Below are 23222 nucleotides of genomic sequence, written 5' to 3' on the forward strand. Positions count from 1 at the left end.
TTGAGATTAAGCAGGCAAGTTTTATTATCAAATGTAACAATTCTACAAAAACTCAGTAGTATTGTTATAAGTATTTCTGACTACATTAGTCTTTCAGAGCTTTGGGCAGAGAGCATATTAAGACATCAAGTACAAATAACTTTTTTATCTGATCTTAAGTGCCAATTTTCACACAAAAATATTTTGGGATGTTTTTCTCCTCCCTCCCCTGTTGCAGTTAAAGGGCCATTGCTGGTCAGGTAAAGAGTAATATTTGGCTCTCCATTCAAGGTGTTAATCTAAGTAAGGCAAAGTAAATAAAAATAGCAGCCACAAAAATCTGCATGGCATTGCATCCAAGCAAAGGACAATATGAGTAACAAAGAAATATGTGCACTTAATTAAATCCTTTTTTCCTCTTTGGAATTGCATGAGGCAGCAGTACTAGCTAGCGTCTAATATTGCACTTTTGTAGCATAAACACAGCTAAACACATAGTGCTAAACACTGACAACATCAGTACCTGTTCTAACTGCATCAGTGTTTACCTCTCAGTCTAGCATGCTGACTACAGTCCTATGCTTTTAAAAAGTTTTAATTGTTTTGATAGTTAAGGCAGTAGAGAAAAAGGTTTAAGGCAATATTAATATGTACAAGCATTCACTTCAGTTAGTAGATTGCTTTCTAGAATACACTGTTCAAATAGTCTCATTTTTGTGATATTAAAAACTATGGAGTTTCTCTTATTAAAGTCCAAACCATCAACAATGAAAAAGTACAATATAAAATAATACATAAGAAGCCGCAATATTCAGTTGCAGGTTTATCTAGAAATTACTACCTACATGTAGCTGCTTCATTTTTGGTTCCGCATTTTGGCCCCTACTTCATTTTTATTTACAACTGGTACCTGCTGAGAAAAAGATCTAAACCTTTCAACTATACATGTGTTGTGGAGGGTATTACCTTTCTCCTCAGATGTTTGTTTTTTTGTGTGGTGCTGGGGATTGAACCCGGGCCTTATGCATCCTAGGCAAGGGCTCTCTACCACTGAGCCACAACCCCCCAGCTTGCCTCAGGTGTTTTAAAAATCATGTGAATTGTTTTTTAACTATAAGACATCATGATGGCCAAGAAATTCGGAAAATATTAGTTTTATTTTATTCCTTAAGTTTGTGATTTACGTGTCCAAGGCCATGGGCTTGAATTACTTAGCCAAGAAGGCATGATTGTGCAGAGAACAGGGAGATGGCAAAAAAAAAAGGGAGGGGGGATATACAGAAATGAAGCTTCCATAACAGGTTCATGGTGGAGATGGTAGATAACCAGTGGAATATTTTTTAATCCAAGACTTAAACTTAGGAAACACCTGTGCTGCCACTTTAGCTGAAAGTAATAAGAGACGTTTGATTTCAAATTCACATTTTAAATGCTTATTTGCACTCAGCAAGGAGCTGCTTCGCTGTAAGGATTTGGCTTCACTGGCTCAAATTTTTCACTCCACCAAAAGATAAGGCACAGCTCCACTGTCCAATCATGTTTGCTGAAAATACTGCAGCCTGAGTGTAGATAAACTTCCCCTGAAGTTGCTAGAAGTTTTCTTGTGTCTGATGGTTTCAGGATCACCATACATCTTTCAAACACTGAAAAAAAATGAGTAAAAGGCAATGTTGTTAGAATTAATAAAGGAAATTTCAAATAATTTCTAAGAAAAACATTCCAATTAATAAGAATCACCAACACATGACAATAATGATAAACATGAACTTTATGTGCCAGCTCATTGATTAGCACCTTTATATGGATCCCTTTATTCCATCCCCATATATAACTCCCCTTCAGATTATCATGTTATCCCCATTTTAGAGATGAAGCACAGAATGATTAAGCTACTACACCTGTGGGACCCAGATCTGTGCGTTCAACCAAACACTTCTTTAAAACAAAATTCAGGAAAGCCAGAAGCAGTGGCACACGCCTGTAATCTCAGCAATTTGGTAGGCTGAGGCAGGAGGATGACAAGTTCAAAGCCAATATAGACAATTTAGAGCGATCCTGTCTTAAAAAGTAAAAAGGAGTGGGGAAGTAGCTCAGTGGAACTACTTCCTGGGTTCAATCAGCATTTAAAAAAAAAAAAAAAATTTATACTGACACAAACTTTTCTTATTATTCCCTAAAAATTACAATCTAGGGCTGGGGTTCTGGCTCAGCAGTAGAGCTCTCACCTACCGCTATCTAAGACCCTGGGTTTGATCCTCAGCATCACATAAAAATAAATAAATAAAATAAAGGTACTGTGTCTAACGACAACTTAAAAAAAATTAAAAAAAAAATAGTGTCTAACAACTCCTTTCATAGCATTTATATTGTATTGGGATGGGGGTGTATGCACGTACGCGCTGGGGATCAAACCCAGGGCCTTGTGCATGCAAGGGAAGCACTCTACCAACTGAGCTATAGACCCAGCCCTGTATTGGGTTTTATAAGTAATCCAGAAATGACTCAAAGCATATGGATGTGTGTAGGTTATAAGCAAATACTAAACGGCTTTACATAGGGTCTGGAGCATCTCTGATCATGGCATCCTGAAACCAATCTCCTCAGACACAAAACGACAACTGTAATAAGAATATCTGAGATTTGAACCACTGCATAGATTCCTCTATGCTTTTAATTATATACCACAGACAAAAACTTAGCAAGAAAACTTTCGGCATTATGCACACTTTTGCATGTAAATGAGAAATAGGGATGAAGACAGAAAGGGAACTAGCTCTTCAGAGTTCAGTCTTGTTTCATATGAGCAGTTGGAAATATGGTCAGCAGTAAATTTGCTTTCATAATAGCAATTTGTATAACTGGTACACATTTAAAATCAGGTATTTAAAAATTACTTAAATACTGGTTTGTTAGAATTCATGTTTAAAATGTGGTTTACAAAGTGACTAACAACTTAGCCCTTGGTATGAAACACTGCATTGAAAGGTGGATACTGATAAGCAAACTTATCAATTATCCAATGCTATTGCCCAATTATATCCTTTATTGGCAACACCACCCTAATTTTGCTTAATGAACTAGCCTCATCCAATCTCAAGTCCATAAAGAGGCAATTTTACCACTGTGCCAAAGGAGTGACCCAGACACAGCCACTCAGAGCCCTAGATAACCAAACCATGGTGGTTTCAGAGATGGACTTGGAGTCACACCAGTGAATTTCAATTCCTGGTTTGCTTCTGGACTTGAAAATGAAAGGGTATAAACCAAGTATTGCTGTGGGTACAACATGGAGAGAACTTGACTGAAAGTAAGCCTTCAGATTCAGCCAACTCAGTGAGCCCTGGACCTGTCAGTTGTCAATCAATGAGTTCCCCCTTCCTCATTCGTAGCCCATTCTATTATACACCACTTTGTAGATGCCAAAAATTACACGCTCATACTATGTTATGATGTGGAAAAAGCCTGAAGATGCTAAAAGGAAGTTTAGATTTTCCCCCTGCTCTCCCCTGTCCACCCTACCCCTTTACCTCAAACATGCTGAGAACTCTACCACTCACTCACATCCCTAACCACTTAGAACTGCTTTTTTCTTTGGGGGGCAGGGAAAATTAACCCAGGAGTGCTTTCTCACTGAGCTACACTCCCAGTCCCTTTCATTTTTTTGAGACAGGGTATCTGTAAGTTCCTGAGGCTGTCCTTGAACCAACAATCCTCCTATCTCAGCCTCTGAGTCTCTGGGATTACAGATGTGCACTACCATGCCTGGTCTCAGAACTGCTTTTTAATCCGGTGGAATATAGTGTCGTTTGAGTGTCTAGCTATAAGACTACAAGACTATATTGTTAGGGGGAAAAAAAAACAACTCAGAAGGATACAGAGAAAATGTTCTCCCTCTTTGGCTACAGTAAAACAAATATTAATGGTACAGAGACAATTTGAGAGTTTTAACTGCAAACATTCTCAAATCTTTCATTTCTAGTAAGATGTGTGTTAAAACAATGTTTTATTTTGTAATAATCTGTCATTAAAAGTATTATGTACACAAGAGTCTTGAGAGATACCAGAGTTCCACCAATAGCAGCTATGTCCTTTGGAATGAACCTTAAAAACTCTACAATTCTGACTAGTTGTAATATTTTATTCTTATACTAATTTTCACGTTTTTCTGAAAAGTGTAAGTCATTTGGGAGTTTTCCTTGTTAAATTGTATTTTTCCTCATATGTAAAAGATAAAATAAAACCTATAACTCAAAAGAGTTTTTTGGTTTTTTTTTTTTGCTTTCTTTCAAGATACTGGAAATGAAGTGCAAGGGCATTCTGCCACTGAGCTACATTCCTAGTACCCCAACCTGCACTTTTTTTTTTAAATTTATTTTTTTAATAGTAGTTGAACACAATACCTTTATTTTATTTTTATGTGGTGCTGAGGATCGAAACTAGGGCCTTGCATGAACTAGACGAGTGCTCTACTGCTGAGCCACAACCCACCCCCCAACCCCGTACTTTTTAAAATTTTTGATAGGGTCTTTTTTTTTTTTTTTTAAAGAGAGAGTGAGAGAGGAGAGAGAGAGAGAGAGAGAGAGAATTTTTAATATTTATTTTTTAGTTCTCGGCAGACACAACATCTTTGTTGGTATGCGGTGCTGAGGATCGAACCCGGGCCGCACGCATGCCAGGCGAGCGCACTACCGCTTGAGCCACATCCCCAGGCCCTTTGATAGGGTCTTCACTAAGTTACTGAGGCTGGCCTTGAACTTGTTATCTTTCTGCCTCTTCCTCCCAAGAAGCTGGGATTATAGGTGTGTGCCACTGTGCCTAGTCATAAACCAGATTGTTTAATCAAACTCATTTAAATCAATAGACTTGGCATTTATTTAGCTCTTCACCAACTAATATAAATACTACTTAGAAGAGAGAACCTGTTTAATTTTGAAAGCCACTTATTTCTTATCTAAAAATATTATTAATCGGGGGAGGGGGAGTTAGAAACTAAAATATGAGCCAAAGAAATTATATTACAAAACCCAGAGATCACTTTCCATCCACAAAAGTAACCCAAACTTAACACTTAAATTGTAAATACTTTTGAATGACCAATGCTCTAGCCACTTTCCACATTAAAGTTTCATCAGGTATTTAAAAATCCTATGTGTTATTATTATTTTTTGGTACCGGGGATTTTGAACTTGGGCACGTGACCACTGACCACATCCCTAACCCTTGTTTTTGCTGAGGCTGGCTTTGAACTTTCGATCCTCTGGTCTCAGCCTCCCAAGTCGCTGGGATTACAGGCGTTTGCCACGGTGCCGAGCTCCTATGTGTTTTTGCTATTTTGGATCAGTTTTACTATTTTTTCTGAGTGAAAAAAAGGCAAATAGACTCTAGTTAAAGGTTTTGTTTTTGTTTTAATAAAGCATCCTGCACAAGATCTTACAACCTAAAGCTTTAACATAGTTCAGTGTAGAAACTGGATGTTTATATTTTTAGATTGCAACCAACACCTTACCTGAAAGACAGGTAAATACTATTATTTTATTTAATTATTTACTTATTTTTGTGGTGCTGGGGATCAAATCCAGGGCTTTGTGCATGCAAGGCAAGCACTCTACCAACTGAGCTATATTCTCAGCCCAAATACTATAATTTTTGTAGAAAATTTCTCTATAGGAATTTCCCTTGTCATTTAGAAGGTCTATACAATCTAAATTCTTCAGAATATATTACATGGAAGGAATAGAAAATACTCTTTCAAAAAAAAGGGACGGGGGAGGACAGTACTCAAAGTAGGTTAAAACCCAAGATAAGGGAGAAAATTAAGAACCAGGAGCCTACATCAGTTATATTCAAAGAAATTAAAAAATTAAAAAATCCCTAAAGTATGGAAACATCTTAAAGGGGCAAATGAGCCAACCTGAATGAGTTCCAATGGCCAAAGCTAGAACAATTTGAAAAACAAAAATTGTAGTACTGGAATAATAACCCAAAGTACCACATAAATATTATAACAAGTCTATACTGATACAGAAAAATGACTATATAAATAACAGGGGAGAAGGAACAAATCATCCTTACAGAAAAGTTACTAATATTTGTAGGTAAACACTTCTCTCCTCTTTCAATGTGAGCAAGACAGTAACTCTTGTGAACAGAACATGAGAAAGAAAAAACAATAGCTTTGTAGAACAGAAAGCTATGAAGCAAGATCTCAACCAAGAGACCAAGGATGACAGCAACAGCAATGTCAGGTGGCATAACACACCTGTGGTTGCCATGTGATGAGAGGGGCACTTCACCTCTAGGACCGTCTTTCCCAACTCCCATTAGCCCAGCTTTGTCACAAGAAAAACAACAAATTCAAACTGAAAGTCAATCCATGAAACACTTCAAAATTGGTAAGGTCATAAAAAATGAGGAAAGAGTGAGAAACTAGCACAGATCAGAGAACACTAAGGAGACAGGACAATTAAATGCAATGGGAATGCAGGTTGGATCATGGAATGGAGAAAGGATACCAGTAGAAAAAAACTGATGGAATCTGAATTATGCCTGCAACTTAGATGATAGTAAACACACACACAAAACTTTAAATTTTTTGACTAAGTTATTGCCATCACAGCAACAAAAGGTATTTGACTTAATATAGAAGTTTATAGTTTGTAAAACCTAGGGCTGGGGATGTACCTTGGGGCTAGACTACTTGCCTAATATGCACAAGGCCCTAACTTCAGTCCCCAGCATTGCAAAATAAGTATATAAATAGTTTGTAAAAGTTGTTTTAAATTAATCTACCTGATTCTCACAGAAAATCATGTTAAGTCACATTCACAGCACTAATTTTCTGCCCATTTTACAAAGCAGAAATATGTCACTTCTAAAATATTCTCATTTCTACACACACACAAAATGCAACTATAGCTAAGCACTGTTGACAGATTGAAATTTAGAGATTGACACTGCCCTTGAGACCTAAGGAATAAGAAACCTGGAACTGAACAGTGAGAGAAAAACAAAACAAAAAGCATCCCTAGTCATCTGAGGAGGTATTTCATCCAGCCAGACATCAAGTCTGCTTCCCAGGAGGGCCTTTGGGCATTGTCAATAGCTTATGAAATGACCCTGGGGTCTTTTGAGTACACTTCAAGGAGCAAAGTGTTCCAAAGTAGGTACTAAAAAGCATAACAGCTACTAGAATAACATGAACTCACTACTGTGACCCAGGCTAAAGACCTTGTTTCCCACTGCAAAGTGTCTATATATATATATTGATATTCTTTGATAGGACCACAACACCTAACTTCACTGAAAATGGCAGATCTGAAAATCTTCACCTAAAACTAAAGTTTCCACAGCTCATGATGAGATTCTAAGCTGTGAATTCTCAAGGTCAACAGATTTTTAGCAAACCCATTTCCAAATCAGAATCCATATGATTCAAGTCCACGAGGTGTTAGCTATGAAAATGAAAACAAAATTAGTAAATGACATGCCAGTACACCAACTTTAGCAAATCGAACAATCAGATATGAAGAAATAAACTACAATGATTCCTCAACATGTCCCTACAACTCCATCCCTTGGGAATCCTGCACAGAATGCCAGCATCCTTTAGGAAGAAGTTGTAAATTAAGGGACCAAAAAAAACCTCCAAAAAATTATTTTAACCTTAATCAGGATTCCTTCCCTATATTTTCATTTACTTTTTGCAATGTTGGGGATTGAAACTAGGGCCTTGTGCATACTAGGTAAGCATACCACTGAGCTATATCCTTAGCCCCACTTCCATGAAGACAGAGTTGGAAGAGAAAAAAAAAAGACAATGAAAACCTTTTCAATCATTTTGGAAAATAAGCACTTTTGTCTGTCTTGTTTTAGAGACAGGGTCTCATTATGTTGCCTAATCTGATCTCAAACTCCTGGACTCAGAGGATGCTTCTGTCTCAACCTCCTGAAAAGCTGGGAGCACAGGTGTGCCTGGCTGAGTTGTATACTTTTAAAAAGTTTTCTCTTGCCCCCAAACAATATGCAACTCTCATCTGTAAATATTGCTTAATTACTTTCTTCTTAGATGACAAAATTAATTCTTGTCTTCATTACTTTTAGTTTTCTGACACTCATTATCACATTGAAGAAAAAGAGGGCTGAGGTTGTGGCTCAGTGGCAAAGTGCTTGCCTCGCATTTGTGAGGGGCACTGGGTTCGATCCTCAGCACCACATAAAAATAAACAAAATAAAAATAATTAAAAAAAAAAGGTTTTCCCTATATAATGCCATTAAAAGAAGAAGAAGAAGAAGAAGAAGAAGGAGAAGAAGAAGAAGAAAACTCTCCTTTGACTCCTAAAACAACTTCAGATACTTGGCCTCTCTCTTTGGTCCTTTATAATAATTTACCTTGTGTGTCATAAAGCCTTACCTTCTTTTCTGAGGATGGTCTAACTGCTGGGACCCTTAAATACAAACCCATTCTTTGGGTAGAGTCCTGGCCTGGTCATTTGTGTGTACAAGTCCATCCTCGGTTGCATACTAAAATGCAAGTCAAAACAAAAAAGATCAAAAGATGGACATGCTGTCACTATGGATGGTTATTATTTCAACCAAATATATCTACCAACAAAGTGTCATGGAAATTTTGTTTGGAGACCAAACCTTCAGATTTTGTGAGCAGTAACTTCCATGATACTTCCAAGTATGACTGGATATCATATAATAAAGCATCAATAATTTGCAAGGCATTTTATAATAAGCCCAGTACTCAATATCTCCCAATAACCCAATGAATTTAAAATAGTACTGAATATAATTAAAATATCAATCTTACTCTCTTGTTGAGCACCAAGTAAAAATCTTAGTAGTGAGTGATCCAGAGACATTGACTAAAGTTATAACTTTGTGGAGAAATGAAAACCAGCACTGATTGAAATGCAAAGCCACTGATAGCAAAAGGAATGGTAAGAGCAAAGGAAAAAAGTTAAAGGAATTATATAGGAATCGTTTTCAGAACAAGAGGTCCACCCACTAAAACACATAAGCTGACGATATTGATCAGAATGACACCCTCATTAACAAATACTTTCATTATATGTTGTCTTCAGAAATTTTGTTCTCATTTATTAAAATAGACCTAACTCAGGTGGCTTAACTTTATAAGGAAGCAGACATGATAGCAGAACCCATTCCAATACATGCTTTAACCATCAGAACTCCTTCTCTTTTGTAAATCTTTCCTCTTTCTGGCTTTTTAGCTCCCAGCCCAAATGAAGTTATGGAAAACACAAAGCTGGAATTATGGAAGAAATTTGGGGGAAAAGGCGTTCAAAAATTTATCTTGAATGATAATGTATTTATAAAATGATATATGCCGTTATTACATCAAGTTCTACCTTCTTTTAAATGACAGAATCAGAGACCATTAATGAATGTCATTTACTCAATTATTTCCTTGGTATTTGCTAATGTATATGAATACAATTATCATGAAAAATTATGTAAGTTTAGTCATAACCAGAAATAAAATTAAAACCTCCCATAAACCAACAACAGTGATAAATGTACTGTAAAGATAAATACAGATTACACTTAACAGTTTTCTTAAGAAGTTATCCGCTAATTTTACTGTCTTATGACAAAGCCAAATCAAATAAATCTGGAATCTATAGAGACTGGCTGTAACATGAATAACTGAGAACAGGAAACAACAAATAAAAAGGCAGAAGACACAGACTTTTAAAGAATAGAAAATATGAGCTTTGGACAGGTGCAATGGTGCCTGCCTGTAATCCCAGCAATTTGGCAAGCTAAGGCAGGAGGATTGGAAGTTCAAGGGCAGCCTTAGCAATTTAGCCATGCCTTAAGCAATTTAGTGAGATCCTGTCTCATATAGCTCAGTTGGTAGAGTGCTTTCCTCGAACGCCCAAGGCCCTGGGTTTAATCCCTAGCACCACACACAATAAAAGAGAATAACTGCTACAGACTCATGTTATTTTAGCTCGTTTTTGAACCAGGTATTCTTCATAAATATAGAAATAATCCCTATTATATATTTGTGGTAAAATATATAACCACAAATGCCAGACACAACACTCTTTTCAGAAGAACAATTCTGCTTATTCTCATTATTAACTTATGTGCAAGACTGCTTAATTTTATTCAGGGTGAACATAAAATACAACACAAACTAAAAAGAAGTTAATCCAGCTGACCATTAAACTTGAAAACTCCTTGGATTTGCTATAATAGGCCAATAAAATACAAAAATTAAGGCCAGGTATGGTGGTATATGCCTGTAATCCCATAGGCTCAGGAGGCAGAGGCAGAATGATTATGAGTTCAAAGCTAGCCTCAGCAATTTAGCGAGACACTGGGCAACTCAGTGAGACCCTGTCTCTAATGAAATACAAAATAGGGCTAGGGATGTGACTCAGTGATCAAGTGCCCCTGAATTCAATCCCTGGTACCCGCCCCCCCCCCCGCCCCCCTGCCAAAAGAAAAAAAATAAAATGTTTCCTCTATGAGCTTAAAACTATCTGGTCAATAAATTTCTGGGAAAAGCTTCTCAATCTAATGAACCAGATATAGTTTTAAAGTGACATTATTACCCTTTCAAGACCCTCCTTAAAGCATCATAATTTTTTAGGGAAGGGTAAAGTATCTACTTAACTCTAAAAAAAAAAAACCAACAAAACAACTTATTTCTAGAATAAGAATGAGTAAGAATCTTACTTTTATTCTAGGTAAGAATGTGCTAAGCCAGGCAGTAATAAAAGATAACTTTGTCTACTTCCATTCAGTCTTTTGTTATCATTCATGGATTTTCTTTACTTGCAAAGAATATTTTCTGATACATTAAAGGCCTTAAGACAATTGTGGTGACTTGGTAGGTTTGGGGCACATAGCATCATCAGTCATTTTAGCTCAGATCACAATCCTCTATGACTCATAGATCCCAACTTGTAAACCCATCCTAAGGATGAAACAGCCTCTGCAGACACATACATAGCCCTTACGTGCTGTGCTGCAAAAGCTCTAGGGCTATTTAAGGATTTAACTATTCTGCATAACAGTTTTTCAACTTAGAAGAATCCAACTAAGTTTGGCTCCAGGAAGAAAAGGCAATTTTTTGCTAGTGCAAGTTATTTATTTTTAGACAATGCAGGAAAGGGGATTCAGGGTTTAGGTAATTAAGTGATTTGAGAAAGGAAAGGTATCTGCCCAGATGAGTTGGAAATGAGCAGATTTTGTCATTGTTAAGAGCTCTTGCCAAAAAGTACCTCATTCTTTAGTTTAAGCCAGAGAATAGCTGATGGACACAGGAAGTGTTAGAAAAAGCTTGATAAGAGCAAATATCAGCCTCACTAGAATTAGTAGCAGATCATCCAATGAAAGATTCACAGATTACCCCAGAACTCATTCTAAGGACCCACTGAGGCTCTCCAGTAGGCTAGGCAGTATCCCTTCCTACCCAGATTAGGTACCAGACTGATCACTTTTAAATACTTAACTTTAAATTCCATGTTTAAGTGCTTTTTTTCTTTTTTTGAAAGTGCTGGGGATTGAACCCAGGCCTTATGCTTGTTAGACAAGTACTCTACCACTGAGCTACATCCCAGCCCAAGTGCTTTCTCTATAAATCAAGGATTTGACATCCAACTTCTCACAAAATGCCTCCTTGACCAATCCAATTCCTGATGAAAACACTGTACTGCTCTGTTCCCTGAAGAGCTTCTCAAAGTAGCAATAAGTCTTTAAAAAACAAAACAAACAAACAAAAACCAATAGATTAAATGGAAAGAATTAAGACGGCATAGAAAAGCCTTAATCTTGTCAAGAGGATGAATTTGAACTCACTTCCTAGACACTGACTCTGCATCTAATTTGCTTTCATAAGTAAATCCATTAGCACATACTTATACATGAGAGTTTCAGAGAAGCTGTTTCTTTCCTGGCTGCATTCTTTAGACAAAGCAAACTTAAATAATAAGGGCACTGAGGATTTTTCTTCTTCAAGCTACTGACCTGATAACCTTGGAAGAAGTTAAGAATTTCCTTAACTCCAGTATTGTAGGCCAGGCCCTGCATTCTGACCACCGTGCCAGGCTGTGGAGGGACACCGCTAAGATTAGCAGCTGTAGGGAAGTAGCCAAGACTATTAGGCGAACCTGGGGGGCTAAAGGAAGAGAAAGCACAGTGAACCAACAGGAACAGACAATGTTGAATATTTACTCTAAAAACATTAGTTACTTAAGGAAATGGACTTTAAGGTGACCCTTCTTATGCTTCTCAGAGCTATCTTTCCTAAGACAGGTAAGAACACCATGGCAGTTCTGTCTCACATTTTTGCAAAAGCCAAGAGTTGAAAGGCAGTGAGGTTAATGCAGAGTTAAATGCAGGGCTTTCCCAAATCTCTCAGATTCTTAAAAGGAGAGGAAGGAGAGTATTAAGCCTTCACAATCGCTCAACCACAAAGCACCACTTCCAAAGCCCAGCACACTGATGATTAACTGGCTAGTTATCAGGAATACTAAGGCATGACTACAAAGGACTAAAAGGAACCATAACCAGAGAAAAGTATCCAAAATAATTGCTCCAAAGAATAGACTATTCTACCTATATATACACAAGCAAATATGCAGCAAAATAATAATACAGCAAAGCAAAGGAGGATAGCATCTATTAGTTATTTATTTCAACAGGATTTTTAAAAATGAGAGTTGGGAGGAGTTGGAAGGGATACATAACAAACTAAAATAGTCACCATTAATAAGAGAATATTGATTAATGGGTCTTCTTGGTATTACCTGAAGCAGTTACCTCTAAGGAACACAAGCCAAGTGAACACCTAACTTCATGTGGCAACCCCAGCAATCACTATGCTACTCTCACAATTAACTTTACACTGCCCCCCACTCTATCTGCTTTCTATCACAACTGGTGGCTAGATAACTGTAATTTAAAATACACATAGGGACCTTTTTTGCCCACAAGTCATAGGCTTAAAGAATAATACAGACTCCCAACTTTAGATTATTATCTCCTATTCCTCTTCCTAACTAGGTATTATCCTATTTCAAAGACAAACACAAAATGGGAGCCACTAAAAATCTTTTCGAGTATCTATCTTACATAATTTGAACAGATGAGTTATATTAAATGTGTCTCTAAACCAATACTCCTCATATAAGCACAGTAACCTATAGCAGCTCAACTTTTCTAAATTCAACTTTCCTATCTGCTAACTGGGAATGGTTACCATCATTGTAGTTTCACAGAACTGTTCTTCAGATACAATGATTTAACCTATCAAATTACTCCATAAAATACCATGCCATCTCCCTCTTCTTACTCATTACTATGTCTATTTCATCATTTGTAAAATAATGGAAACTCAAAAATATTACATGACATCAAAACTGTTCTGAACTTTTAAGTCTCTGAGGCAGTGGCCCTCAATTTTATTTGTAAATTAGAATCATTTAAGGAGATTTTTATTCCTAAGAGCCTGCCCAACCAAATTAAGAATTATAAACTGAAGAAAAGCAAAACAAGGCATTAATGTAAAGCAGTTCAACCAATCCCTAAGGAAACCAAGGTTGATAATTACTGTTAGAGATTCCAAGTTAACGAATGTATACCCAAGAGGCTTGAGACAGAGGGAATGTTGAATTTTGGGTTGGCATAGGATTGGCAATCATCAGCCACACCTCCTCTCATTTTTACAGAGGTAGAAATAGAAATGAAGTCATGGTTCAGTGTTAGAGCACTTGCCTAACATGGTTAAGTTTCTTGGTTCAATACCGAGTGCCAGGGGAAAAAGAAAAAAAAAAAAAGTTAAATAATTTCTTAACTGAACACAACCAATTAGCTCTTTGCCAAACTAGAAGAACCACCCAGATTTCTCAACTTCAACATTATTCTTCTATACAACCACTACCATTCAAAGATCTGATCTTTTACACGTATTTCATTACTAGTTACTCAGACTTTTCCACGTAAGATATGAAAATCTGGTCATTTTCTCAGCATACTAATTAATTTATTTTTCTTTTCTTTTTTTTCTGGTATTGGGGATTGAACCCAGGGGTGCTTAACCACTGAGCCACATCCCCAGCCCTTCTTTATATTTTATTTAGACACAGGGTCTTGCTGAGTTACTTAGGGCCTTGCTAAGTTGCTGAGACTGGCTTTGGGCTTGTGATCTTCCTACCTTAGCCTCCTGAGTCACTGGGATTACAGGTATATGCCCCCATGCCTGGCTCTAATTTATTAATTTTTATGGTACTGTCCTGGCTTATTCTATTATTCTATTACCTTTGCCTACAGATCTATAAGCTTAGTACCCTCAGAATACACTCAAGATTAAAAACAAAAGATAAAACTTATATAACCAGAGACTTAAGCTTATAAAGGACAATTATTTAGCTTCTAAAGTAGCACATACTGATGAAGCTTAAATACAACTTGAATTCCTACACTTATTTTTCACAATAAAGATTAGCTGCTGTGGGTTGGGGATGTGGCTCAAGCAGTAGCGCACTCGCCTGGCGAGTGTGCGACCTAGGTTTGATCCTCAGCACCACATACAAATAAAGATGTTGGGTCCGCGGAAAACTAAAAAATAAATTTCTCTCTCTCTCTCTCTCAAGCTCTTAAAAAAAAAAGATTAGCTGCTGTATACAAGGAATCATAAAGAAAATCAAATATGCAATAGAAATGAATTTTGATCCCTGATAGGGATCAAAAATTTTTCAGCAACTTAAATCCTAGACTCCAAGTTTTTTTTTTTTTTTTTTGGGTGAATTACTGGTCAGCAAAAATGAGTAATTTATAGAATAGAAATAACAAGAGACAAATATGAACTTGCATATAGGAAATCAAAAGGAATTTACTAAAATGCTACTATAATAAATCCTTTCAGTAAGTTAACAGAATATAGGTCAATTGCATTTCTATACACTACAACAAGAAAAACTAAGAAAATAAGTCCATTTACAATAGCAACAACAATAACAACATACCTGTAAAAAAAAAGCTTAAAAGTGCAAAATTTGTACATCTAAATTCACAAAGAATCACTTTATAAAGGTATTATGCCCATCTACAACTAAAAAAGTTCATGTTCACGAATAGAAAACTTTATATTGTTAAAATGGCCACACCTTCCAAAGTGGTCTACAGATTCATGCTGTAATTGTCAAAATTATAACTAGCTGGAGGGCTTACATACCATGCATGAAGCCCTGAGTTTGATTCCCAGTAGCATCACACACACATGCATATACATAGGAAAAATAAAAAAGAAAAAAATTTGCAATGGCTTTATTTTGCAAATTTTGATAAGGCTGAACAAAGCTAAAATGTATCTATTTAAAAAACAGAATAGAAAGACAGAATAGAAAACTCTCTTGAAAAAGACTGAAAGTAAGACTAAACATTTCCCAAACTCAAATCTTACTATAAAGCTACAATAATCAAGACGTTGTGGTATTAGTGTGAAGATAGGCATATATATCAATGGAACAGAATTGAGAAAACAGAAACACACTCTTGGTCAATTGATTGGTGGGGGGTAGGGGTGGGGGTTGGGTACTGGCTATTGAACTAAGGAGCACTCAACCACTGAGCCACATCCCCAGCCCTATTTTTTGTATTTTATTTAGAGACAGGGTCTCACCGAGTTGTTTAGCACCTCGATTTTGCTGAGGTGATCATCCTGCTTCAGCCTCCCAAGCCACGGGGATTACAGGCATGTAATCCTGTAATGTGTGTGCCACAGCACTCAATGGTCAGTTATTTTTGACAAGTATTCAAATGCAATTTCATGTGAGAAGAATACTCTTTTTAGTAAGTGGTACTTAGGCTGGGCTTGTACATCAGTGGTAGGGAGAGTACTTGGAATGTGCTAAGCACTAGGTCCTGGGTTTGATTCCTGGCACCAAAGAATAACAAAACAAAAAAGTTCAGTTCAATAAATGGTGCTGGAACAATGAAGTATCCACAGATAAAAGAGTGAATTTACTGACACAAAAAAAATTAAATTGAATTATAGAGCTAAATATAAGAAAAACACTTCCAAGAAAATATGGTAATAAATTTTTGTGGCACAAAGTTAGATATGACACCAAAAGTGAGATAGGCAGAAATAATCTTTATTAAACTTAAATTTTTTTTTCAGAACTGGGATTGAACCCAGGGTCTTGCTTCTGTAGTAAGTGTTCTACCACTAAACTATATCCTCAGCCCCAAAATTTATGTTATAAAAGACACCAACAATAAAATGAAAAGACAACTTACAAACTGAGAGAAAATATTTGTAGATCATATCTTATAGCATTTCATATTTAAAATATGTGAAGAAATTTTGCAATCAAAAAAACTCCTGTCAGTTTGGGAAGGAGGCAAATCCCAGTAATAAAAAGACAAAAAAAAAAAAAAGGAAAAAAACTCCTGTCAGATGTGGTGGTATATGCCTAAAATCCAAGTGATTCAGGCAATTGAAACAGGAGGATCACAAGTTTGAGGCCAGCATGAGCAACTTAGTGAAACTCTAACTCAAAAACAAAACAAAACAAAAAAAAAACAACAACAAACAAATAAAGGACTGGTGATGGAGCTGAGATTACAAGTGTGCGGCACTGCGCCTGGCACATTATTAATTATTTATTATTATTATTTAGTTGTAGATGGACACAATACCTTTATTTTATTTGTTTATTTTTATGTGGTAGGGATGGAACTCAGTGCCTCATGCAGGCTAGGCAAGCGCTCTGCCAATGACCACAGCTCCAGCCCTCATTTTTATTATTTTTTAAGTGTCTAGTGGTTCAGCGGTAGTGCACTTGCCTGGCATGCATGAGGCACTGGGTTCGATTCTCAGCACCATATATTAAATAAATAAATGTCTAACAACAACTAAGAAAAAGACTGTTTAAGTTGTTCAGGCTAGACTTGAAGTTGTGATCCTCATGCCTCATCCTCCTCAGTAGCTGGGATTACAGGTGTAAGCCACTGTGCTAGCAACCTTCATTGTACTTCTAAGTTAATGATTCTTCAGTGTCAAAATATTAATGTCTCACCTATGAAAGGAGCCAATAAAGTTACATCTACTCAAAAGCTACAGAAGTTCACAAATTATCATCACTAAAAAGGAACAAAACAGTTACAGCCAAAATGAATTCAACAAAACTCTGAGTTCAAAGGTGGCTGAGTACTAAAGAGACTGTATCACATAAAGTAAGTGAACAAAGAGATTGTGCTTGAACTGAGGGAGAAACCCCTCCTGGGTTTCCTGAACAAAGGACCAGTGGCCTGGGAGATGAGATAAAGCCAAAATAAAAACAATTCAAGAGGGGCTTTTCCACATATTTACATTCAGAAACCTGTGAGAACATCATGGCTGTAAAGACATGGATTACCTGGAACCACTGCCAAGATTCCTTTGGTAAGGTACACTGAGTGCATGTTAAGAAACTGCTGAATGAAACACATGAGTGAATATTATGAGCTTGTCTAAGACTTCCTCCACGGCAGTCCTTAATGTTCCTCTGCATATTTAGGTAAAAACTTTTTGAAACACAATGTAGAAAAAAATTCCATTTCCCTGTTAAAAAAAAAAAGGATGACTTCACTAACACTAATGAATGCTATCAGGAGACTTCCCAAACTAAAGGTAGTCACAGTATGACAATATTAAGAATTTGAGACTTGCTATATTTCCCTAGAGACAAGAAGATGCAAGCATTACCTTTCTTGTTAGAGAAACAGGTTAAGAGAAAATGAGAGAATTGTGTTATCCCTCTGAGTGACTGACGATACTATACTATATGGAATGCTCTGAGAAGTCCTGCAGAAAGCAAGCTGATTCCCACTGCTTTGTAAACTTACTGCATGGACCTTTTCACTAAAATTCATCAACATGCTAGTATTACAGGTTGCATATTTGGAAAATTAGTGGAGAAACACTGTTTCGATCCTTGCTAGTGTAAACCTGGAGTCAATACTCATGTGGAGATCTCCCACTGTTTCATCTAAAATAAAAACTCAAGGGGCTGGGGCTGGGGCTCAGAGGTAGAGTGCTCACCTACCATGCACAAGGCACTGGGTTAGATCCTCAGCACCACATAAAAAATAAAGATATTAGGGCTGGGCATGTGGCTCAAGTGGTGGCGCGCTCACCTGGCATGCTCAGGGCACTGGGTTCAATCCTCAGCACCACATAAAAATAAAACTAAAGATGTTGTGTCCACCGAAAACTAAAGAAGAAAAATATTAAAAAAAAAAATCTCTCTCTCTCTCTAAAACAAAACAAAACAAAACAAACCTTAAAGAAGTTAAATCTTCAACACTCTCCATAAATTTAATAGTGAAGCTCTCTGGCTCTCTGTACTCACTGCTACATGTGAATCCTGGATTTCTGTAAGTTCTCCTGATAGGATCTTTAAGCTTCTTCAGGTATGTGCACATACTGCTTGGAAAAAGTGTAAGTAACCAACAAACATAAAAAAAATTTTGGAGCCTGGCATGGTGGCATACACCTATGAGCCCTGCAGCTTGAGAGGCTGAGATAGGAGGATCACAAGTTCAAAGCCAGCCTCAGCAATGGTGAGGCGCTAAGCAACTCAGTGAGACCTGTCTTTAAATAAAATACAAAATAGGGCTGGGGATGTGGCTCAGTGGTTGAATGACCCCCGAGTTCAATCCATGGTTTAAAAAAAAAAAAAAAATCCCAGAAAACCATTTTGGAACAAAAAAAAAAAAATCCTCCAAAAAACCAAAAAACTATTGAACCCAACTTATGAATTTATGTACCACAGAAAAAGTCACATAAGTAATAAATTTATTCCAATTACATTCAACCTATAAAAAATAAAATAAACCACATACTAGTTATCATCATATTGTGTTGTAAATACAAATCTGTCTACTTAAAGATTGCTCCAGCAATTTGTTATTTGAAAATGGGTTCCTGTACTACAAATTTATAATAAGTCCTGTTGCTCAATGGAAAGTACAAAATGATAACCCAAGTGATCCTTAGAGGTTTAAGGGGCAGGAGAGTAACTGTGAAAGTATTATGTTGATGAAAAATTTAAGAAACAATAAAAGAACACTATATTCCATGGACCTTTTTTGTTTATTTTTTGAGTCAGGATCTAAGCTGTCCAGGTTAGTCTGCAACTCCTAGGCTCAAGTAATACTCCTACCTCAGCTTCCAGAGCAGCTGAGTCTATAGGTATATACCATGTGCCCAGCTGATCCAAGGAAATTTATGTTCCTGGGCAAAGTATAGAAGATGACAATTTTCAGAGAAGCACATTCACAAAAGTTAAGATAATCACACCCATACCATTTTCTCCCAACAAATCAGAACCTATCTCTAGAAGCAACCCTTTTCCAGTTTATTGGTTAACATTGGCTGTTTCCAGGTAGCTTACTGATTATTTTGAACTCAAATGAAAAAAAAAAAATGTTTTCTAATTGAGGACATTTTTATTTTGGTGAAATAGAGAGATGGTTTAAAAGATAACATAGTGCCGGGCATGATGGTACACGCCTATATCTCAGCAACTTGGGAGGCTTAAGCAGGAGGATTGAAAGTTCAAGGCCAACCTCAGTAACAGAGTTGACACTCTTACAAAATAAAAGAACTGAGGGGCTGGGGCTGTAGCTCAGTGGTAAAGCACTTGCCTCAAATGTGTGTGGCAGTGGATTCGATCCTTAGCACCACATTAAAAACCAAGATACTGTGTGTTCATCTACAACTAAAAAATAAAAATAAAATAAAAAAAAGAACTGGGGATGTAGCTCAGTGGTGGAGTGCCTCTAGGTTCAACCCCCAGCACCAATGAATCAATTAATCGATCAAATTTATAGGACCTTGGGGATCTCAATGGTAGAGCTATGCTTAGCATGCAAGAACAGTGGGTTCAATCCCTAGCACCAGAAAAACTAAAAGGCAGATAGGAAAATAAATAGACAAAGTAGTAGTAAAGAAAATAATGCCAGGTGCAGTGGTATATGCCTGAAATCCCAACCAGTGACTTGGGAGGCTGAGGCAAGAGAATTACAAGTTGAAGCCCAGACTCAACAACTTATCAAGACTCTGTCTCAAAAAAAGTGGTGGGGCTGGGGATGTAGCTAAGTCGCTTGAGTGCTTGCTTATATATGTAATCCTAGGTTCAATCCTTAATACCTCAAAAAAAAAATCATAAACAAGATAGATAAGGATTCAAAATACGAAATAAAGGCATCTTTCAGATGCTTGATATTTTTTTCCCATTTATTTGTAAAAAATTTCAAAATAGTATATAATAAAGTGTATTTTAAATTCTCACCCTTTTGGGGGGGGTTCGGTGCTACTGACATTGAATCCAGGGGCACTTAGCCACTGAGCCACATTCCCAGCCCTTTTTAATTTTTTTTTTTTAATTTTGAGACAGTGTCTAATTATACATATTTATTGCTTATGTAAAAATAAGCTGATTTTGTAAGAAATGTTTATCCTAAGAAAATATTTTCCCCCATTGTAAGTTGTTCACATAAACAAGTGAGCAAAGCATCATTCACGGGTAAAAAAAAGTTTGCTTGCTCCCTTTGCCGACTCAAGATGATATTACTTGTCATTATTTACAGTGTACTACAAAAGGCCAGGCAACAGTCACATGCAAGACATTTATAGTAATTCATGTTTGAAGAAGCAGTGTTTCTCACCTGTGCTACAGCATTGATGCAAACAATATTCCTTTCTAAGAAAAACGATAGGTCGGAATAAAAGGTAGGACTTGGTGTGATGGGAGAGAAAAGTTGGACTATTATCTATCTCATCTGGAGTGACAAGCAGGGTGGCCATCAACGGATGCCCTCTCTAATTCTTATGGATCTTGGCTAAGCCATGGTCACTTGGGAACTGAAACCTTCTTCTCCAAGGGAAAGGAGAAAAGAAAACCACTGGAGTCACATGTGCTGTAATTTCATTTGCTCTTCAAGGTGCTCTTTTAACAGTCACACATTCAGACTGCTAATTTATTTAAAAATAAGATGAAAAGCATTCTTTGTATCATGTCTTTTCCTTAAATGTTCTTCAAGTAACTCAAGGCACTATATCTCAGAGCAATGTCACTACTGAGCTTATCTTCCAAGCTTTTGAACACAACAAGTTAGAAGAGACAAAATGGAGACAAAGCCCCTCCACCTCAGGCTGTAGGAGTCCTTATGTCACTGACTTTGCTCAGGTGCAAATTCTGCCAGCCACTTTACACCAGAGTCCACATTTTTATTAACTATGATACTTCTAATACAGAACATGTAGAAAATGCTCAGTTTACTCATTTAAACTGAAAGTTAAACAGCTCAAATAATTAAAAATCATTTTAAAACCACTTTTTCAAACCTATAAAATACATTAGCATTTTTATATTTTAAAGTAATGAACACATCACTAAGTGAACATATTCATTAATGAGAGCACATCATACTGAATTAAGCTGACATTGAATTGACATATTTTATTAAAAAATTGTGGGGTGTACATCTATAATTCCAGTGACTTGGAAGATAGGCAGGAGGATTGCAAGTTAAAGGCCAGCCTCAGCAACTTAGATACTCTCTCAAAATTAAAAAAAAAAAATTAAAAAGGCCTGAGAATGTGGCTCAGTGGCTAAGTGCCCCTGGGTTCAATGTCAGTAGCACCAACCTCCACCCCCCAAAAGGGTGAGAATTTAATATTTTAGTGTAGGGGCTAGGTTTGTAGCTAAGGCTGAGTCAAGCACCAGGTCCTGGGTTCAATCCCCAGTATCCAGATAAATGACTTCTGTTGCCTATTTATTTATTGTGCTGGGAATAGAACCCAGGGCCCTGCATATGGTAGGCAAGCACCTGTAGCCCTAGAGCTATTGATTAATATCCTGGTTTTTGTTTTTTTTAAACCTAGGTTCCTCTCAAAAGGTTCCTACCTATCAAAGAATAGACATAAATACACTTGAAAATTTAGAAAGTTTTTCAAAAGCTTCAAGTAGCTCTACTGCCACATCAGATTAAAAAATAATGTCGTTATGCCATAACAATTAAATATTTTGTTTTTGGAATTTGCTTCTTAGGCTGGGCTGTAGCTCAGGAGTAGAGTGCTTGGTTGGCATGTTTGATCCCAAGCATTGCAAAATATCTCTAAAATTTTTTTTGCCAGATTTTTATAATATAACTAAGAGCATATAGACCTCATGCTTATTTAATTTCATATATTTGTGCAGGTAATTTCAATAGAATTGGGGAAATATAAGTTAAAATAGTAAAACACATTAAGAGTTACTGTTAAGTATTAGCTTAAACACACATGACCTTCAATTCAAAAATTCCACTTCTACAGAAACATATGTATTTAAAGATAAATATGAGCTTTGGTTCACAGAGGAATATTTAAAGTTTGGATATCTAAAAATAAACAAACTTAAATTCTGAGGTATTTTTACTTTGGGGATGTTATAAAAAAGTTATAAGAATGAGATACATCGAAGTTTATTGGATTAGACAAAGGGGAATGAAGGGAAAGGAGGGAATGGAAATGGGAAAGACAGAATGAATCAGGCATAACTTTACTATGTTCATAGAGGAATTCACAACCAGTGAGACTCCACATCATGTACAACCACAAGAACGGGATCCTAATTAGGATGTTATACATTCCATGTATGTATGATATGTTAAAACACACTCTACAGTTATGTAAATCTAGAAAGAATTAAAACAAACAAACAATTGTACCCTCTTTCCCTAGGGTAGATAAATAACAAGTTTTAAAAACAACGACAAGTCGTGCATGGTGGTGTATGCCTGTTATCCCAGTAGCTCGGGAGGCTGAGACGGGAAGAGTTCAAAGCCAGCCTCAGCAAAAAGCAAGGCGCTAAGCAACTCAGTGAGACCCCGTCTCTAAATAAAATACAAAATAAGGCTGAGGATGTGGCTCAGTGATTGAGTACCATGGAGTTCAATCCTCAGCACACTGCCTCCCATCACCCGAAAACAATGACAAAAAAAGGAATGTGGACAGTGCAGTACTTAAAAGTGCACATGTAGGTGTATGAAACGGTCTTTCACTCATTGTGCCTCTACATTCTGCATCCTCAGACTTAACAACAGACATATTATAATCTTTAAACCTACTAGTTGAAAAAAAATCTACAGGAAGGAGCCCAAAACTACAGAAGTGATTAAGCCATAAATGTCATTTCCTCCTGCTTTTGGGGCTTCCAGACTCATGG

At 36.8% G+C, this 23222-nt stretch overlaps 1 protein-coding gene across 7 annotated transcripts in view; it reads right to left on the bottom strand.

The window, feature by feature from the left end:
- Positions 1–23222, bottom strand: part of Esrp1 (epithelial splicing regulatory protein 1) — a 57842-nt gene continuing 34620 nt past the window's right edge. For 4 of the 7 annotated variants that reach the window (XM_078016903.1, XM_078016902.1, XM_013360101.4 and 1 more), the window contains exons 14-16: positions 11989–12139; positions 8390–8499; positions 1–1622 (exon numbers count right to left, since the gene is read on the bottom strand). In XM_078016903.1, the coding sequence (XP_077873029.1) occupies positions 8425–8499; positions 11989–12139 (226 nt within the window). In that variant the 3' untranslated portion in view covers positions 1–1622; positions 8390–8424. The remainder of the gene's footprint in view (positions 1623–8389; positions 8500–11988; positions 12140–23222) is intronic. The other 3 variants (XM_078016905.1, XM_078016904.1, XM_078016906.1) reach the window with 3 other exon arrangements.

The sequence above is a fragment of the Ictidomys tridecemlineatus genome, chromosome 7 (assembly GCF_052094955.1).
Source record: "Ictidomys tridecemlineatus isolate mIctTri1 chromosome 7, mIctTri1.hap1, whole genome shotgun sequence".
Lineage (NCBI taxonomy): Eukaryota > Metazoa > Chordata > Mammalia > Rodentia > Sciuridae > Ictidomys > Ictidomys tridecemlineatus.